We start from the raw sequence: 14,398 nt of genomic DNA on the forward strand, positions 1-14,398 counted from the left end.
TCACACAAGACACATCCCATGATGGGTAAAAGCAAAGAGCTTTGTTAAGACATTCACAACCTAGTTGTTGCAAAACATAATGATGGCATTGGTTAAAGGCACATTTCTAAGAGTTCTGAATGTTGCAGTGAGCACTGTTGGGGCCATAATACAAAAGTAGAGAGACAATCATTTCACCATAAATTTTTCTCGACCAGGTGCTCCTCAAGAAGGTGAAATTGTCCACAGCAGAGTGTAATATATTTAGGTAAACTTGAAAAATGTCAACCTCATGTTGGCACTAGAGAAAAAGTCAGGGACTACCACAGTCAGTAGGCTTTATTTTCTAGGGAGTTTAAATGTAAAAATGTAAAAATAATTCAGTAGTGGACCAAAGTGATAGAGTGAATTGTCTGTTTTAAATGGACCTCGCTCTTCAGTGATGTTTTAGGGCCTTTTTTAAAGATTAGCATCAAAGTAACACTGGAAGTGATTTTCGTAATGTTTACTGAAGCCCCATTTGGATATTAACAATACAGAAGAAGGTGGGACATGAAATGTTCACTGTGCTCCTCCACTAAACTAACCTTATGCACCAGATCCTTTGTTATACAGAACCATCTGAGAAGCCTGTGATATACTAAAAAGTCCAATGTGCAGAAATTTCTCCCATCTAGCGTTGAGATCATACATTGTGATCAAAATTAGCAGCACCTGTGAGTTTATCTTGTGACAGCGAAAACGTGAAAGGCGGAGCAGTATATCCTGTATGTCCCTTACTGGCTAACGTATTTCAAGATGGCACATGAATATGGAGTGTCCATCCCAGTTAATGCAAGGGAAAATGTAAAATTTCAAGCCAAAAGGAATACTTGGAATTGACGGTGGTGGTAAATAAAAAAGGACAAGTTTCTGAAGGGCCATACAGATTTTGATAATGAACAACTTAACACGTTACACACTGGACCTTTAACTATTTCATGTTACTAGATACAACAATGATAACTCCGACAAAGACGGATTGTTAACCATTTAATATCCCAACAGTATGTCTTTACAGCAGCATGGCTAACACCAACAATAGAAGCTTAAGATACACACAATCCATCAGGTGTATGTCAACAATCTTATAGTTGCACAAAATACAAAACAATGTCTCTGTTGGAAACGTTTGGAAAAGGGCAGGCACTTTAAAAAGAAAAGAAAATGGCAGGTGACTGGATGAACTATCTGTCTATCAAGTCCTCCATTGTTCTTTTGAACCGAACAGCCGCTGCCATCATACACACGTCAACCACGCTCGTAGCTGCCAGTAGATCCTCACTGGATACTGATTGGTTCGAGAAGCTGTTAGGTCCAACACATACACATTACTTAAAGCCTGGAGATGGATTTTCATCTGATGTGTGATCCTTTGATTCTCAAGTGATCTTGTGATGTTGCAAGAGACCAGCTACCGTGCACGTTAACCACTGGACAGCATTTTCTTCATTGGCAAACTGCAGAGTGGTCTGAAGGCTAAAGAAGGACATTCTGCAGGAGGACAAAACCAAAAGCCAAAAGGGGATCGGGGAGATTTACACTTTCAGAGAATACCATTATTCCTCATGTCCATTTGCAATAAATGTCCATAAATTTTCTTAGAACACAAATGCATAACTTGCTTCAGAATTAACACTTCCAAGTTTTCTTTATTATCAAAGTAATACATTGATAGTTGTCTGTACATATCTTGCTAACAGGATCTGCTAACAGTTAAAAGCATACTTTAAAAGGTGGCAATTCCCCATACTGTAAAGAAACACAAATAATACCTGATGGTTTTCTTATTTTTGTTGTCATGTTGATTCCCAAATAAGGACACCTGTTGTTGTCCAGCTAGGATGAGTCAAAATGCCTGCTGTAAAAAAACAAAAAATCCATAAACCATGAATCCCTTAATCATTTTCAATTCGTGGAATTCTAATGTTACGTAGAGGCCAGAAAACATCAGTGACTTGCAACCCCACCCATGCTATTTCCTCTTGAACTTACTTCACCGCCTTCCTTCCTGTCAATCTGACCGTTGCACAAAATCCAAAGGCAATTAGTGTCATCCCAAATGAGAATGGTGAGGTGATGCATCAGGCAATGTCCAGTTGAAATTAATCTGTGCTGGCAAAAGACTAAAAAAAACACATTTACACAAATACAGTACAGTGCAGCACAAAATTTAGACCTTCCCCCTGCTAAATTCACTTTTCTAAGAATCTGGACTGAAAGGCATAGCATTCTAGGGAAATAGGATGATCACAACAATGCATGGACATAAACAAGATTAAACCAGCTCAAAACAAAGCTTCACAGTAATTAACTGTGATTGTTTATGTTATTGTGTTTTCATAATAGGCCTTTGGAAATGGGTGTCAAGTTGCCGCAACAGACCAAACGGCTGATGTTTAAATATATAAGTTATTTTTTACTGCTAAATGTCAATGCATGCATGCTGCATGGTGGTGCTTTATTAAATGACAGGGATACACCAAAATCACCTGGGGATCTGGGTCTGCAAACATATAATCCGCTAATCCTTTGCTATACCTGTCAAAAATGTCCATTCTTGTCATCCTGTACAATGGTGGCAGATTTGCAAACTGAAATTAGTAGTAAATATTGTCCTTGCTTTCAGACAGAACCAAAAGCAGGTTTCTCATTTTCACTCAAATATAAATTGCTGCTGGCAGATTTTATTGGTTGTAGCTAGAAAGTGATTTCTAAAGTGATTTGGCAATGAGCAATGACATCACAGGCCTATCCCTATACCCTGTGTCCAAGTTGTTAATACATTGGTTACATGGTGGTCAGAAATTGATCTATGTGGTTGATGCTTTGTTGAAGCTGTAGCCACACCCAACAGCGATGTCATGGTGTATTAACACACCCTGAAGTAAATCTGCGCAAAAAGGTTAGTAATGAAACCACTGGAGGTCAGCAAAGACACAATTTACAGCTGCCGTAAAACTAACATGCTCAATCACTGAGGGCCAATTAAATCGTGTGCAAAACATGTATCGTGCAAAGAGAAAAGGATGCAGTTCCTCACAGCAATTAGATGCTTATAGTGAACCTGGTAGATTTATATTACATAGCCTAATGTTTGCAATTGAAGGTTTCAACAACTGCAATTCATAACATGCTACTTAAATGCAGAAATGTGGGAAGGTAAATGCATCCAGTTGGATCCATTTAACCCAGCTTTTACTCAATGTTTTTGGGTGAAAAAAACGAGTTTCCTACAGGTTGTGTCTTGGATCATGTCTTTTTGCATTCACTTTTTTATTATCATTATAGTACTTCAGTTCAATTATTTCAGTAATACTGTACACAAAAATAGCTTAAAGTAACAAGTGTTTATACTAAAGAGAAACTTGCAAATTGTATATGTCACTGCTAAATACATTTTAAGTTTACATGTCAAAACATAATGTGCGAGGGGAAGGCAATGTACACAGTGTTAAGTGTCCTTTCTCTCTTGGTAGCCTGCAGATTTAAACTGCTGTTTGGAGTCAGAATACATACTGCATGTCTGCAGAGCAAGACAAAAGTGTCTTTGAATTGTAAACATATAATCTGCTTCCATTTCTTCTACAGATTACAGCCATTATCTCTGGCTGTGCCCATTATATCTGCAAATACATTCTTTGTTAGTGGTGTTAAACCATTTAACAGCATTATTATTACATTAAGTCTCATGAAATGAAATCAGAACTTTAAGACTCATATCCTGTATATTGCATCACATTTTCCATAAGCAGCAATGTAAGTGGATGATGTCATGAAGAGTCACATCTCAATCTGCATTAAACAATGACCACAGTCTTAATCTGCTCCGTTCTGTTAATGTAAGTGGACACAACAGAGCGTTGATATGTGGTCATGTCTGATTCTCTGCGACGTGTAGTCCTCCTGTAGATGGCGCTAACCTTCCTCCTAAAGTACTGCCCTGAGAAAACAAATAGCACTGGGTTTAGAGCACTATTGAGAAAGGCCAGATACACTGATACCTGGCCTCCTACATCGAGAGTGTGGGACCACAGCTTCTCATCCAGCACGTGGAAATCACAGAGTGTGTCGAGGAAGGTAAATACCTGGAAGGGACCCCAGCACAGTAAGAAAAGTAGTGTGACAGCATACACCAGTACTGTGGCCTTTGTGTCATTGGTGTCATGATAAGCTACACTCTCCCTCCTCTTAACAAACGCCTTGATTATGTTTCCACTGCTGAAAACAATGACCACAACAGGGAGTACAAAGCCTACAACATTTACCAGAATCTGATGGGCCAATTTCCAAGAGCTGTCATGATTATAATCCAGTATGCAGGACATTGTCTCCAACTCCTTGATCAACTTCACCTTTCTGTGAACAATAGTTGGCATGCTCAGTACGACTGCAGATATCCACAGGATGGAGCAGGTCACCTTGGCAAAGAGTGTCCGTCTCAGCCACCTGGCCTTCATGGGTTTCACTAGTGCCAGGTAGCGGTCAACACTAATCATGACCAGGGTTTGGGTGCTGGTGTAGAAGTTGATGATGATGATGGAGTTGACCAGTTTGCATAAGACTTCTCCGTACGGCCAGTTGAAGTTGTTCAGGATATTCATCGCCCAGAAGGGGAGGCCACACAGTAGAAAAAAGTCAGCCATGGCCAGGTTGCTCAGGTAGATCTCCGCAATAGTCAGGTGATCCTTGTGGGCAAAGAACACCGCCAGGACAAAGCTGTTAAAGAGAAGGCCTAACAGGGATAAGGTGAAGATGTACGGGGGTATGATGGTGTAGATGAGCTTGAATTCTGCCGAGATTGGATCTTCTGTCGGACCAAATGGCAGGGACACACTGCTGTTTTCAGACCACAGTGTTGCCACAGTCATTGGCTCCATGGGCTAGGAACAAAATAATTACACATAACTCATTAGTAAAATACTGTTTTTAATTTATCTGATGCTATTTTCCTTCTGCATCAGATATTAAAAAATATTAAGATTATAAGATTCAGTTTTAACAAAATGAAACAAATAAAGCATGTTGTTAAATAGATAGAAATGTTGCCTATGATGACGTGGTCATTCACAGTTAGGCTTAAAGGTTTAGTGCCAAGGAAAACAAGCAGCCACACATTAACAAGTTGATGACCTTCACTTTAGTTTAACAAGACTTCAAATTTGTTAAATTGTACTACCTTAAGGTATTTCCTGCTATCAAAATGGCTGAACAACTGATTCTATTATTTCTGTCAAGCTGAGAATTAAGACTGTTGCACCTAACTAGTATTTAAACTAAACAAACTTAAACTAACTAGTAAAGTACACATATTGTGATGCTCAAAACAAAGAATAAGACAAAGCATGAAAAGTTCTTACCATATATTTGATGAAAATGCTCCTAATAAAAGACACTTCTTGAACAGGGCTCATGTGTGTATACTGAGTTCCCTGTCAGTGTACACAGCAAGTCAGAGGAGAGATCTGCTACGAGCATTTTTGTTTATATTGTAGTTACATTCTTCCACACCCTTCGCCAAGGAGTTCAATATTTCAACTTGTTTATCACTGAGTCAAAATCTGTTCTGTGCACATATAAGAGAAAAGCTGGAACTGCAGCAGTAAATTGGTTGGAAAGAGTGTTCAACTTCATTAGCACAACTGCAGACTATTAAGGAACAATTATGAAAGACTATTGAATATTAATAAAGCATTGCTTTATTAATCCTTTTCATGCAATCATTTAACATTCCTCACAAACCATACGACCACATAGGCTTATTATTCTTACCATCTTATACAACCCGTAGGATCATTTTTAAATTAGCTCCCCTGCGGAGGCAGAAAATAAAACCCACAGAGGCGTTTTCAATCCTCATGTCAAAACATAACCGTAACGGTTGTGATTTTTTATTTTAAACACGTCATTAACATTGTGAAACGTTTGAAAAACTAGGCTAGGCTAAAACTAGGCTAGGATTTACTAATAAAAGTAGTCAGTTAAGTTTACAAAAGGATTGTGTTTTGGTTTAAAATCAGTATATTTGTTATGATTTGTAACTCATGTGACGAAAATCTATGTGTTCTGTAAAGTAAAAAGTTTACTTTTATTTTAAATGGGAGACAAACCCCAGTCTCCTGAGCAAAAGTCTGTTTTACCCATCCACCTCCTAAAACTGCCTCCCTCTGAGGAGTTTCCCATCCTAATCCATTCTAAATGTCATGCTAACTCAAGTTGGGGAAATGCTAACAATAACAAACTTCATGTGGCTTAAAACAAAAACAATCAAATTCGATATAATACAAAATTTAAACAGTGTTTCTTGCCAGTATGCAATGGGAAGTGTTAGTTAAAAATGAGTATGAGGCTGCAGTATACCTTTTATGGTCAAAATGATGAACCGCAGACTTGCATCATGCAGTCCATTGGGACATTCTGAATGGGATATACCATTGTAGAAACAGTACTTCTTTTGTCAAACAAAGACAATCCATGGTTCCAATATATATTTCATTGAAGAAAAGAAACACTCGTATTGTTGAAAAACTTGAAAAAATGTTAAAATCTTCAAATTATTTTTTATATGTCCCTAGAGGACACTTTGTCTTATGGGATTTACTGTAAATGCTGTATGGTTGATATGTGATTTACTTTATTTTTTATTAGTGGATAGTCCAGAAGCTTATAAGTTACATTTCACGCTTGACATACAGTACAGTGGCAGACTAATACACAAATATGATGACTTGATGATGAATAATTTCAAATATTGTGTTATCAGTTCAAGTAAGAGCCAGTTTCAACACGTTAAGTTTCTCAAGAAAGCAAACGTCATCGTCTTAGAAAAAACCCTGAGCTTTCTGATAGTTGCTATAGTAATACAAAGTGCAGCCCCCCCCCCCAAATTAACCTTTTGACTTTGTTTACCGAGAGCAACAGAAGTGGATTTGCTCTAAAAGGAAACTACTGTTTACAAAAATCATGATCACATGACATCAAGTTCAACATTGACAAACAGAAGATTGATACCAGTCTTATGTCTTAATGGTAAATATGAAGCTGGTTAGTTTAGCTTAGCATGAAGACTGGAAATGAGGAAACAGCAAGCCTGATTGGTCAAAGCTAACAAAATCAGGAAACCATCATCTTCAAGATCAACACGTTAGATCTCATTTATTTAATTTGTGCCAACATTTACACAATTAGATCATATAGTTCCAAGGGGGTTTTGAGCCAGACAATTCTTTGTTTTTTCTACATAATAACAAACAGGATATAATATGTGCATTGTTGAGGTTTAGAGGTGCTGGCAGTTCAATTATGTCACCTCACAACCTCTGGTTTCCCGTCTTTCTGCTAAGATAAGCTATTTCTCTACTGGCTGTAGCTTCACGTTTAACACACAGACATGAGAGTGGTGTTGACATCTCATTTAAAGGTCCCATGGCATGAAAATTTTACTTGGAGGTTTTTTTAACATTAATATGTGTTCCCCAAGCCTGCCTAGGATCCCTAGATGCCTCTGATTGCTAGAAATGCCAATAGGTGTAAACCGAGCCCTGGGTATCCGGATCTGCTTATGAGAAAATAAAAGCTCAAATGGACAAATCTGGAATCTTGCCCCTGGCAAGGTTGCCTCCTCCCTTCACCCTTCCTACTCAATAGCATTTAAAACTACAGAAACAGAAATGGGAAATACTAAGGAACGCTCATTGTGGGACTGGCTCTAGTGGCTGTAATTCTGCACCAATGCTGAATTTTAAAGGAAAAGAGACTTCAGACACAGCATTAGGGCCCCACTATAGGCCTATATTAAAGCATCCATAAAGCACCATGTCATGGGACCTTTAACTCTCGTGATAAAAACTGAATAAACGTTTTTCCCAAAATGTCAAACTATTTCTTTATGTGGCCATATGTTAGTAAGTAATTATGTGATGTTAAGTCTGTTTAAAATGCACTATTTGCATGTAAAATAAACTGATTGATTTAACAACTGTTTTGTCTCTGTGTGTAGGTAGATTTAGATTTTAGTACTTTCAGTTTGTTTGGTTGAGTTGTGATTGACATTGGAAAGACCGGACTTCCCCCATTTCCTTTTCCTTTTGTACAGCACTAACCTATACACTTCCCTTGCCCTCAGCTTAAAATGCTTCCCCACAATCACATACAGGAAAGGATTCAATGAGCTGTTACTATAGCCAAGGTAGGTAGCCAACTGGTTTCCAATGTCCAACACGTACGCCCAAGTACATCCAGTGACGACTTCATAATGATCCAAGGTGTCCAAGAAGATCAGAACCTGGTAGGGCAGCCAGCAGAGAATGAACACAGCCAGAACAACGAGAACAAGGTACGCAGCCTTTCTTTCCACACTGCCTTTGCTGCCACTCCTCACCTTCTGGCTACTCCGAAGAGCTTTAGTGATTTGGTAACTACAGAAGGACACAATGGGAACAGGGATAAGGAAGCCTACTGTGCTGACAGTCATGTTGTAGCGCAGTCTCCAGCCTTCATGTGGATATGCTAGGTAGCATGCGTCAATGCCCAGATGTGGGAAGAACTGGACGGAGCGGAAGAGGATAGCAGGAAAGCTGAGCAAGACCCCAGCAACCCAGATACTGAAACAAATACCACGTGCCCAGAAGGCCCGTCTCTCTCGCCCCTGGGTTAGGGGTCTAGTAAGGGCCAGGTATCTGTCCACGCTCACAAGTGTGAGGAACAACACACTGCAATAATAATTCATCCCAATGACAATGTTAACAAGCTGGCACATGGGCTCCCCAAACCTCCAGTGGAACTTGTTGATAATGGTTGCTACCCAGAACGGCAGGCAAGAAACCATGAGGAGATCAGCTGCTGCCAGGTTGCTCAGGTAGATGTCGGCCACAGAGCTGCGCCGCTTCTGGAGACAGAACACACAAAGCACAAAGGAGTTGCCAATCACTCCAAGAAGGCAGATAATGGACATGTAGGCAGGTTGCATGGTATAAACCCAATCCCATGCATCTGTGTGGTTGCAGACAAGCTCAGCTCTTGCAGCACTCTCCATAAGTAATGTGGATCACTGTGAAAGCTGTTGCAGAGTAATTGTTAAAAACTAGTAGGTAGGCTACATATACCAGTACAACCTTTTAACTGTGTCAACACAGATTTAATGTCTGTGTCACTACCTTCACGTCATGATTTGAGTTTTAAATTGAAAAGGGATAAATGATTTAATGGAGCGTTAGTGATTTAATGTTGTTTTATCAGTCAAAGTACACAGCCCGCACATGCCGGCGCCAAAGAAGGGAGTCTTAGCAACAGATACTGTATGGAATATGTCTGTAATTAAAATAACCGAGGCCACACACTTAACCCAGGCTACACATTCATACCTGCATGGACTTAGAAACACATACAGTATGATTACATACACACAAATTCAATTTAAAAAAAAGTCAAACTAAATGCTGCTCACTTTTTATGTAAGGAAATATAAACTAGGATGATACTGCAGCTGGTTTGCTTATTTTAAAATTAAAAAAAAAAGGACCGGCTTTACTAGGAGACATGTTGGCAACTTCCATGGCATGCTACTGACAGGAGTATGCCATTGTCCCGTATTGCCTTTGAACTTTGATACAATAGTGTTCCACAGCCCACAGCAGGTGCCAGAACCCTGCAAGGACCTCGGACTGAAACACTTCCACCACTACGTGGCGCTGTAGCAGAGAGACGTGTTTTTGCCCTGCAACTCCCAAACCGTACATCGCACATTAAAAAACACTTGTCCGCGTTCCCTGAATTCAGCTGAATCTTCTGATATAGGCCATGCCCATGTCTGTCTAGACTTTTATGTGTGAAAGATTGCAATTTATCAAAAACCTACTTAATTGAACTCCTCCTAGACCATGTGACCGATCTGCACAAAACTTGGAACACAGCATCTCCAGACCAACCTGAAGAAAAATTCATCAAAAGAATTTTAATGGGATAAAGATGTGGCATCCAAGACACTGTTTCACATTAGGTGAAGATCGGCCATTAGAGGGCACTATAATCAATATTTGTGTTCTGGCCAATAACTTCATTCATGGAAATGGGACATTTGTGATTGCAATTTTTCTGCATTCTTGTTGCAGTTGAATGAGGATAGGACCCAAATGCAGAGACGAGGATGGCAGGCAGGCAAGCGAGGGTAAACAAGAATTTATTAACAAAAGGCAGCGTTCCAAAAACACAGGGAAACAAAAAGGCGTCAAAAACATCCATAAAAGGAGGAAAGCAGGAAACCATCAGGAACGGGAGCACAGAGGCTAGAGGAACTAAAAGTGAAAAGGCTTGAAGGGAAAAAACACCATAGGTGAGATAAGGCACACCGACAGGAACACGCCAACTGGACAAAACGATCTGACAAGAGACAAAGGGAACAAAGGGTTAAATACAAGACAAGGTAACGAGGAACAGGTGATACATCAGGTGAATCACATTAGGGCGGGGCAGCACAATCAGACAGGCAAGAGGCAAAACTAGGCCAGACTAGACAAGACAGGAAACCATACTATCAAAAAAAAACAGGAAACAGAACACACACAGACACTCACCGGGGAACACAAGACAGAGACTACCACACAAGACTATGACACAAACACAAGGAGACAAGAAAGGACCAAAAACCAAAGAAAGAGAAAAAGAAACCAAAGTAACCACCCAAACCATAACAATTCTCTTATTAATTGCTATCAACATGAAACTTGTGATGCTTGTTTGGCATGCTGCTCTGAGCGTGTGTACCAAATTTGGTGAAGATTGGCCCTTAGGGGGCACTATAGGCTATAACTCAATCGATGTTAATGGGATATTTGCAACGGCAATGTACCACTGACCTTGCTGCTTACACCTCTCAATATTTCCTGACGTTTACCTCCCCACCGTTGTGCTTTCAGTCCAGCTTTTGCGTGCTCCCCGGGTTGTCGGGGGCGACTGTCGCCGGGAAGTTCGGATCTCATCATAACTGCTTGCAGTTTTAGTTTGTATTTCACTTAGAAAATGTAACTTAGCAAGCTAGGCTATCATGATCCTAAAAGTCAGACAGAAATACATGAAACAAGTCAAACTGTATTTTTGGCTTGTGTTTTACGCTTTGAGGTAACTTTGTCTGCCTGCATGTTTTTTTTTCCACAACAATTTCCAACTCTGGAAATGCTGGTAAAGCCTGACTCCTAAAAAAGATGTCCTGTTTGGCAGGACAAGCCTTAATTTTGGGGACAACTAGGGGTGTACCCTTGCCCGCAACCCACAATGAGTAAACATTGGGCCATCAAATGGTGGTGTGGGGAGAAATGTAAAATGAGACAACTGATGTCCATTCAGCCAACAAAAAGGAACATGTTTGTGTGTCACCACTGGAAACTCTCTGACACAATCCTGTTTTTAACTCTGCAGACAATGAGTAAGAAACACCAGAAAATGTTTAGCAAGCATTGAGACCATCCATCAAACCATATGCACGTTTTATTTGACCTGTTATGTACAGAGAAAAACAAGTACTGGCATATGACTTATGAGCAATACAAGCAGAATATTTAAAAAGTGGTATTTACATAAATTATTTTACAGCAACCAGGCTGATTTAGATTACACAACTTGTACATTTAAGATACGGATGTTTGTAAATGTAACAAGAGACCAGCTGTCGTTGTGGTGAAACTGTTATAAAATAAATTAAAAAAAAATTTCAAACCTTGTATGGCCCTCCACATGTAACTACATTCAATAAAGATAATCAAAGCTAGTTTGTCTTTTTGAGATAACGTCATGTCAAAGATTGATTTGAGAACAAGTGATTTGATACCAGTACTACACAATTACATCCACCACAAATCACAATTGAATTTCGCTTATCATTGGAATCTTCTACATTTGCCAAGAATATTAAATGCCTGTCCAGCACAGTCATCTTTCTGCAAAGTCTTTTTTTGGGGGGAGCAGTCTTTTACACAAAAGTCTTCAGTGTAGAGGACAGGTTTGTTGAACGTGCGGAATCAGAGGTCACTATTTTCCTAATGCTCCACTGCTTGAAGAGTTCAGACACTTTTTTCCGGAAGTTCTTTCCTACCAAGACATAGAGGATGGGGTTGAGAACACTGTTGAAGAAGGCTAAGTATGTGAAGATCTGATTGCAGATTTCAATAACAGACACAAAGTGACACCCTCCCAGGACTTCAGCCTTTGAGAGCACATCTAATGTGGTGACCACGTGGAATGGCACCCAGCAGATAAGAAACGCTATGAGGACCGCCAACATCAGCGTGGTGGCCTTACTTTCTCTTTTCATAGCACTGAATCTCTCTGTTGCCTGGATCTTCAAAGCCTGAATAATCTTGACAGTGCAGAATGAGATGATCAAAATTGGGACTATGAAGCTAAAAATGACCAACATCCCATCAAAAAGCAGTTCTACCGTTTGGGTTGGGTAGCGCAGAAAGCATGCATGAACACCATACTCAGGAAAATATTTCACTTCCCTGAAGATGAGTACGGGGATGCTCAAGATCAAGCTGAAACCCCAAATCAGCGAACAACCCAGTTTTGCATATTTTGGCCTACGCATTCTGCCATGGGACATTGTATGCACCAATGCCACATAGCGATCTATGCTAACCAGAACAAGAAAGTAGATGCTACTGCAGGCATTTATCTTGATTCCCAGGTTGATGACTTTGCACAGGAACAGACCAAAAGGCCAATCAAAACCGTTGGATATGTAGACAGCCCAGAAAGGCAAACAGGACACCAGGACGAGGTCAGCAGCAGCCAGGTTGCTCAAGTAGATCTCAGCCACGGTGCAGGCATTCTTGTGGAAGCAGAAAACTATCAGGACAAACACATTAAACACGATTCCCAGCACAGTGATGAGCAGGATATACACAGGCTGACTGGTGTGGAGCCACTCCCAGTCATACGTATCAGGACAATCAGTGACATTGGTGTGGTTTTGGTCTCTATAGAAAGCTGTGGTGTTGAGGTCTGGAACACTGTGAAGAACACAAAACAAAGAGAAGTGAATAGTGACATTAAAGTAAGTAAGTGTTGGGGAAATGTTTTTATGTAGGGTCATCACCTGACTTTGTTTTCTACAGGTGCAGAGGTGCACAGTTGTGAGGACTTTTAGTGTACTGCGCTAAAATAACGTAAGCTACCCTAACAACATAGATGAACGTGACTTTAATAATTGCATATCTGCAAACTGCTGCTTGTAAACTGGGCTCTTTGAGCACCCAATCATGAAACAGGACGTCCTATTTAAATGTCCATCTCCACACTGTATATCTTACTGCTATTGGAACTCATTGCTGCATTGCAACATGTGCATGCCCCACCAGCAGCTCTGTCTTCACCCATAAATCCAAAAGTATTACAATTATAATGGTGTCTAAGTCACACTGTACAGTGATCACTGTGTTCCAACAATGATAAACAAACGCTTGGCTCTGTTCACCCAAATATCTCTAGGGGGCGTTTGACTTTGCTCTGTAAATGTCTGCAATATAATCTTAATTGAGAATCTATATTGCGCTGAACCATTACATCAAAGTCAACCAGGAACGCATTTGAGAATGTTTCTGAACGTGTTAAAAATCTATTACAATCAATGGAGCTGCAACTGAGGAGCGTAGGTCTACATCAAATGTTTCAGTCTGTTTGTTTTTATTATTGTAAGTAGAAGATACCAACTCTGTGGCAGTGGGCAAAATTAATGCTCGAGTAAAGGCTGCAAAGGGCAAATTTTTGTAAATGTATGGTTTGCATGGTTTTTCTTCAGTATATATTGTACTTGGGGTCAAAATTGTGCTCAGATATTACACACTGCAATTACTGTCATTTCATTCAATTTTCCATTCCATCAACACATCTATTACTGCTACTTATGTGTCAGCAAAGTACAAACAAACCAACATTTTTATACCAAAAGCGATTGAGAGCTACAGCTCACTGTATTGTGAAATTAAACAAGTTTGGGGGGATAGATAAGATGCCAAAATACATGTCTCTACTGGTTGGGAAAATTCAGATTCTTCCTGTAATGTATCAAGATATTCTATTACCCAACACATCTTAATGTATAATAACATGCTTGTAACATGTCAACATGCTTTTAATGGTTTTGAATTTCCCAATGTTAATGAAGAGATAAGAAATCAATGCTGATGTTAAATATTTTACAATAACATAAACCAAAAGAAGTCTATACATACCTTGTAGGTTCAAGAGTCATTTCTCCTGAGTACTGGAAATCCAGATACGTAATACCCAGATGCCCAACTACAATCCTTCAGTAACCCTCCCTTACTCTCCTGTGTCTAGTCTCTGACTCGCTCTCTTATAGGAAACTGTAATTAAAGGACTCCAG

The 14,398-nt window shown here is 39.7% G+C and overlaps 3 protein-coding genes across 3 annotated transcripts; all 3 read right to left on the reverse strand.

The window, feature by feature from the left end:
- Positions 1-3,218: 3,218 nt before the first annotated feature.
- Positions 3,219-5,432, reverse strand: bdkrb1 (bradykinin receptor B1). The gene is made up of 2 exons (XM_032500624.1): positions 5,379-5,432; positions 3,219-4,901 (listed from the first exon to the last, which is right to left on the reverse strand). The coding sequence occupies exons 1-2, from the start codon at positions 5,430-5,432 to the stop codon at positions 3,819-3,821; spliced, it is 1,137 nt and encodes a 378-aa protein (XP_032356515.1). The 3' UTR covers positions 3,219-3,818.
- Positions 5,433-7,890: 2,458 nt separating this feature from the next.
- LOC116670536 (B2 bradykinin receptor-like) lies at positions 7,891-9,084 on the reverse strand. The gene has a single exon (XM_032501112.1). It carries the CDS (start codon positions 9,050-9,052, stop codon positions 8,024-8,026), a length of 1,029 nt encoding a protein of 342 aa, XP_032357003.1. The 5' UTR covers positions 9,053-9,084; the 3' UTR covers positions 7,891-8,023.
- Positions 9,085-11,716: 2,632 nt separating this feature from the next.
- On the reverse strand, positions 11,717-14,398 carry LOC116670535 (B2 bradykinin receptor). The gene is made up of 2 exons (XM_032501111.1): positions 14,244-14,398; positions 11,717-13,022 (listed from the first exon to the last, which is right to left on the reverse strand). Exons 1-2 carry the CDS (start codon positions 14,261-14,263, stop codon positions 11,981-11,983), a joined length of 1,062 nt encoding a protein of 353 aa, XP_032357002.1. The 5' UTR covers positions 14,264-14,398; the 3' UTR covers positions 11,717-11,980.

Source organism: Etheostoma spectabile, chromosome 20, assembly GCF_008692095.1.
Source record: "Etheostoma spectabile isolate EspeVRDwgs_2016 chromosome 20, UIUC_Espe_1.0, whole genome shotgun sequence".
NCBI lineage: Eukaryota > Metazoa > Chordata > Actinopteri > Perciformes > Percidae > Etheostoma > Etheostoma spectabile.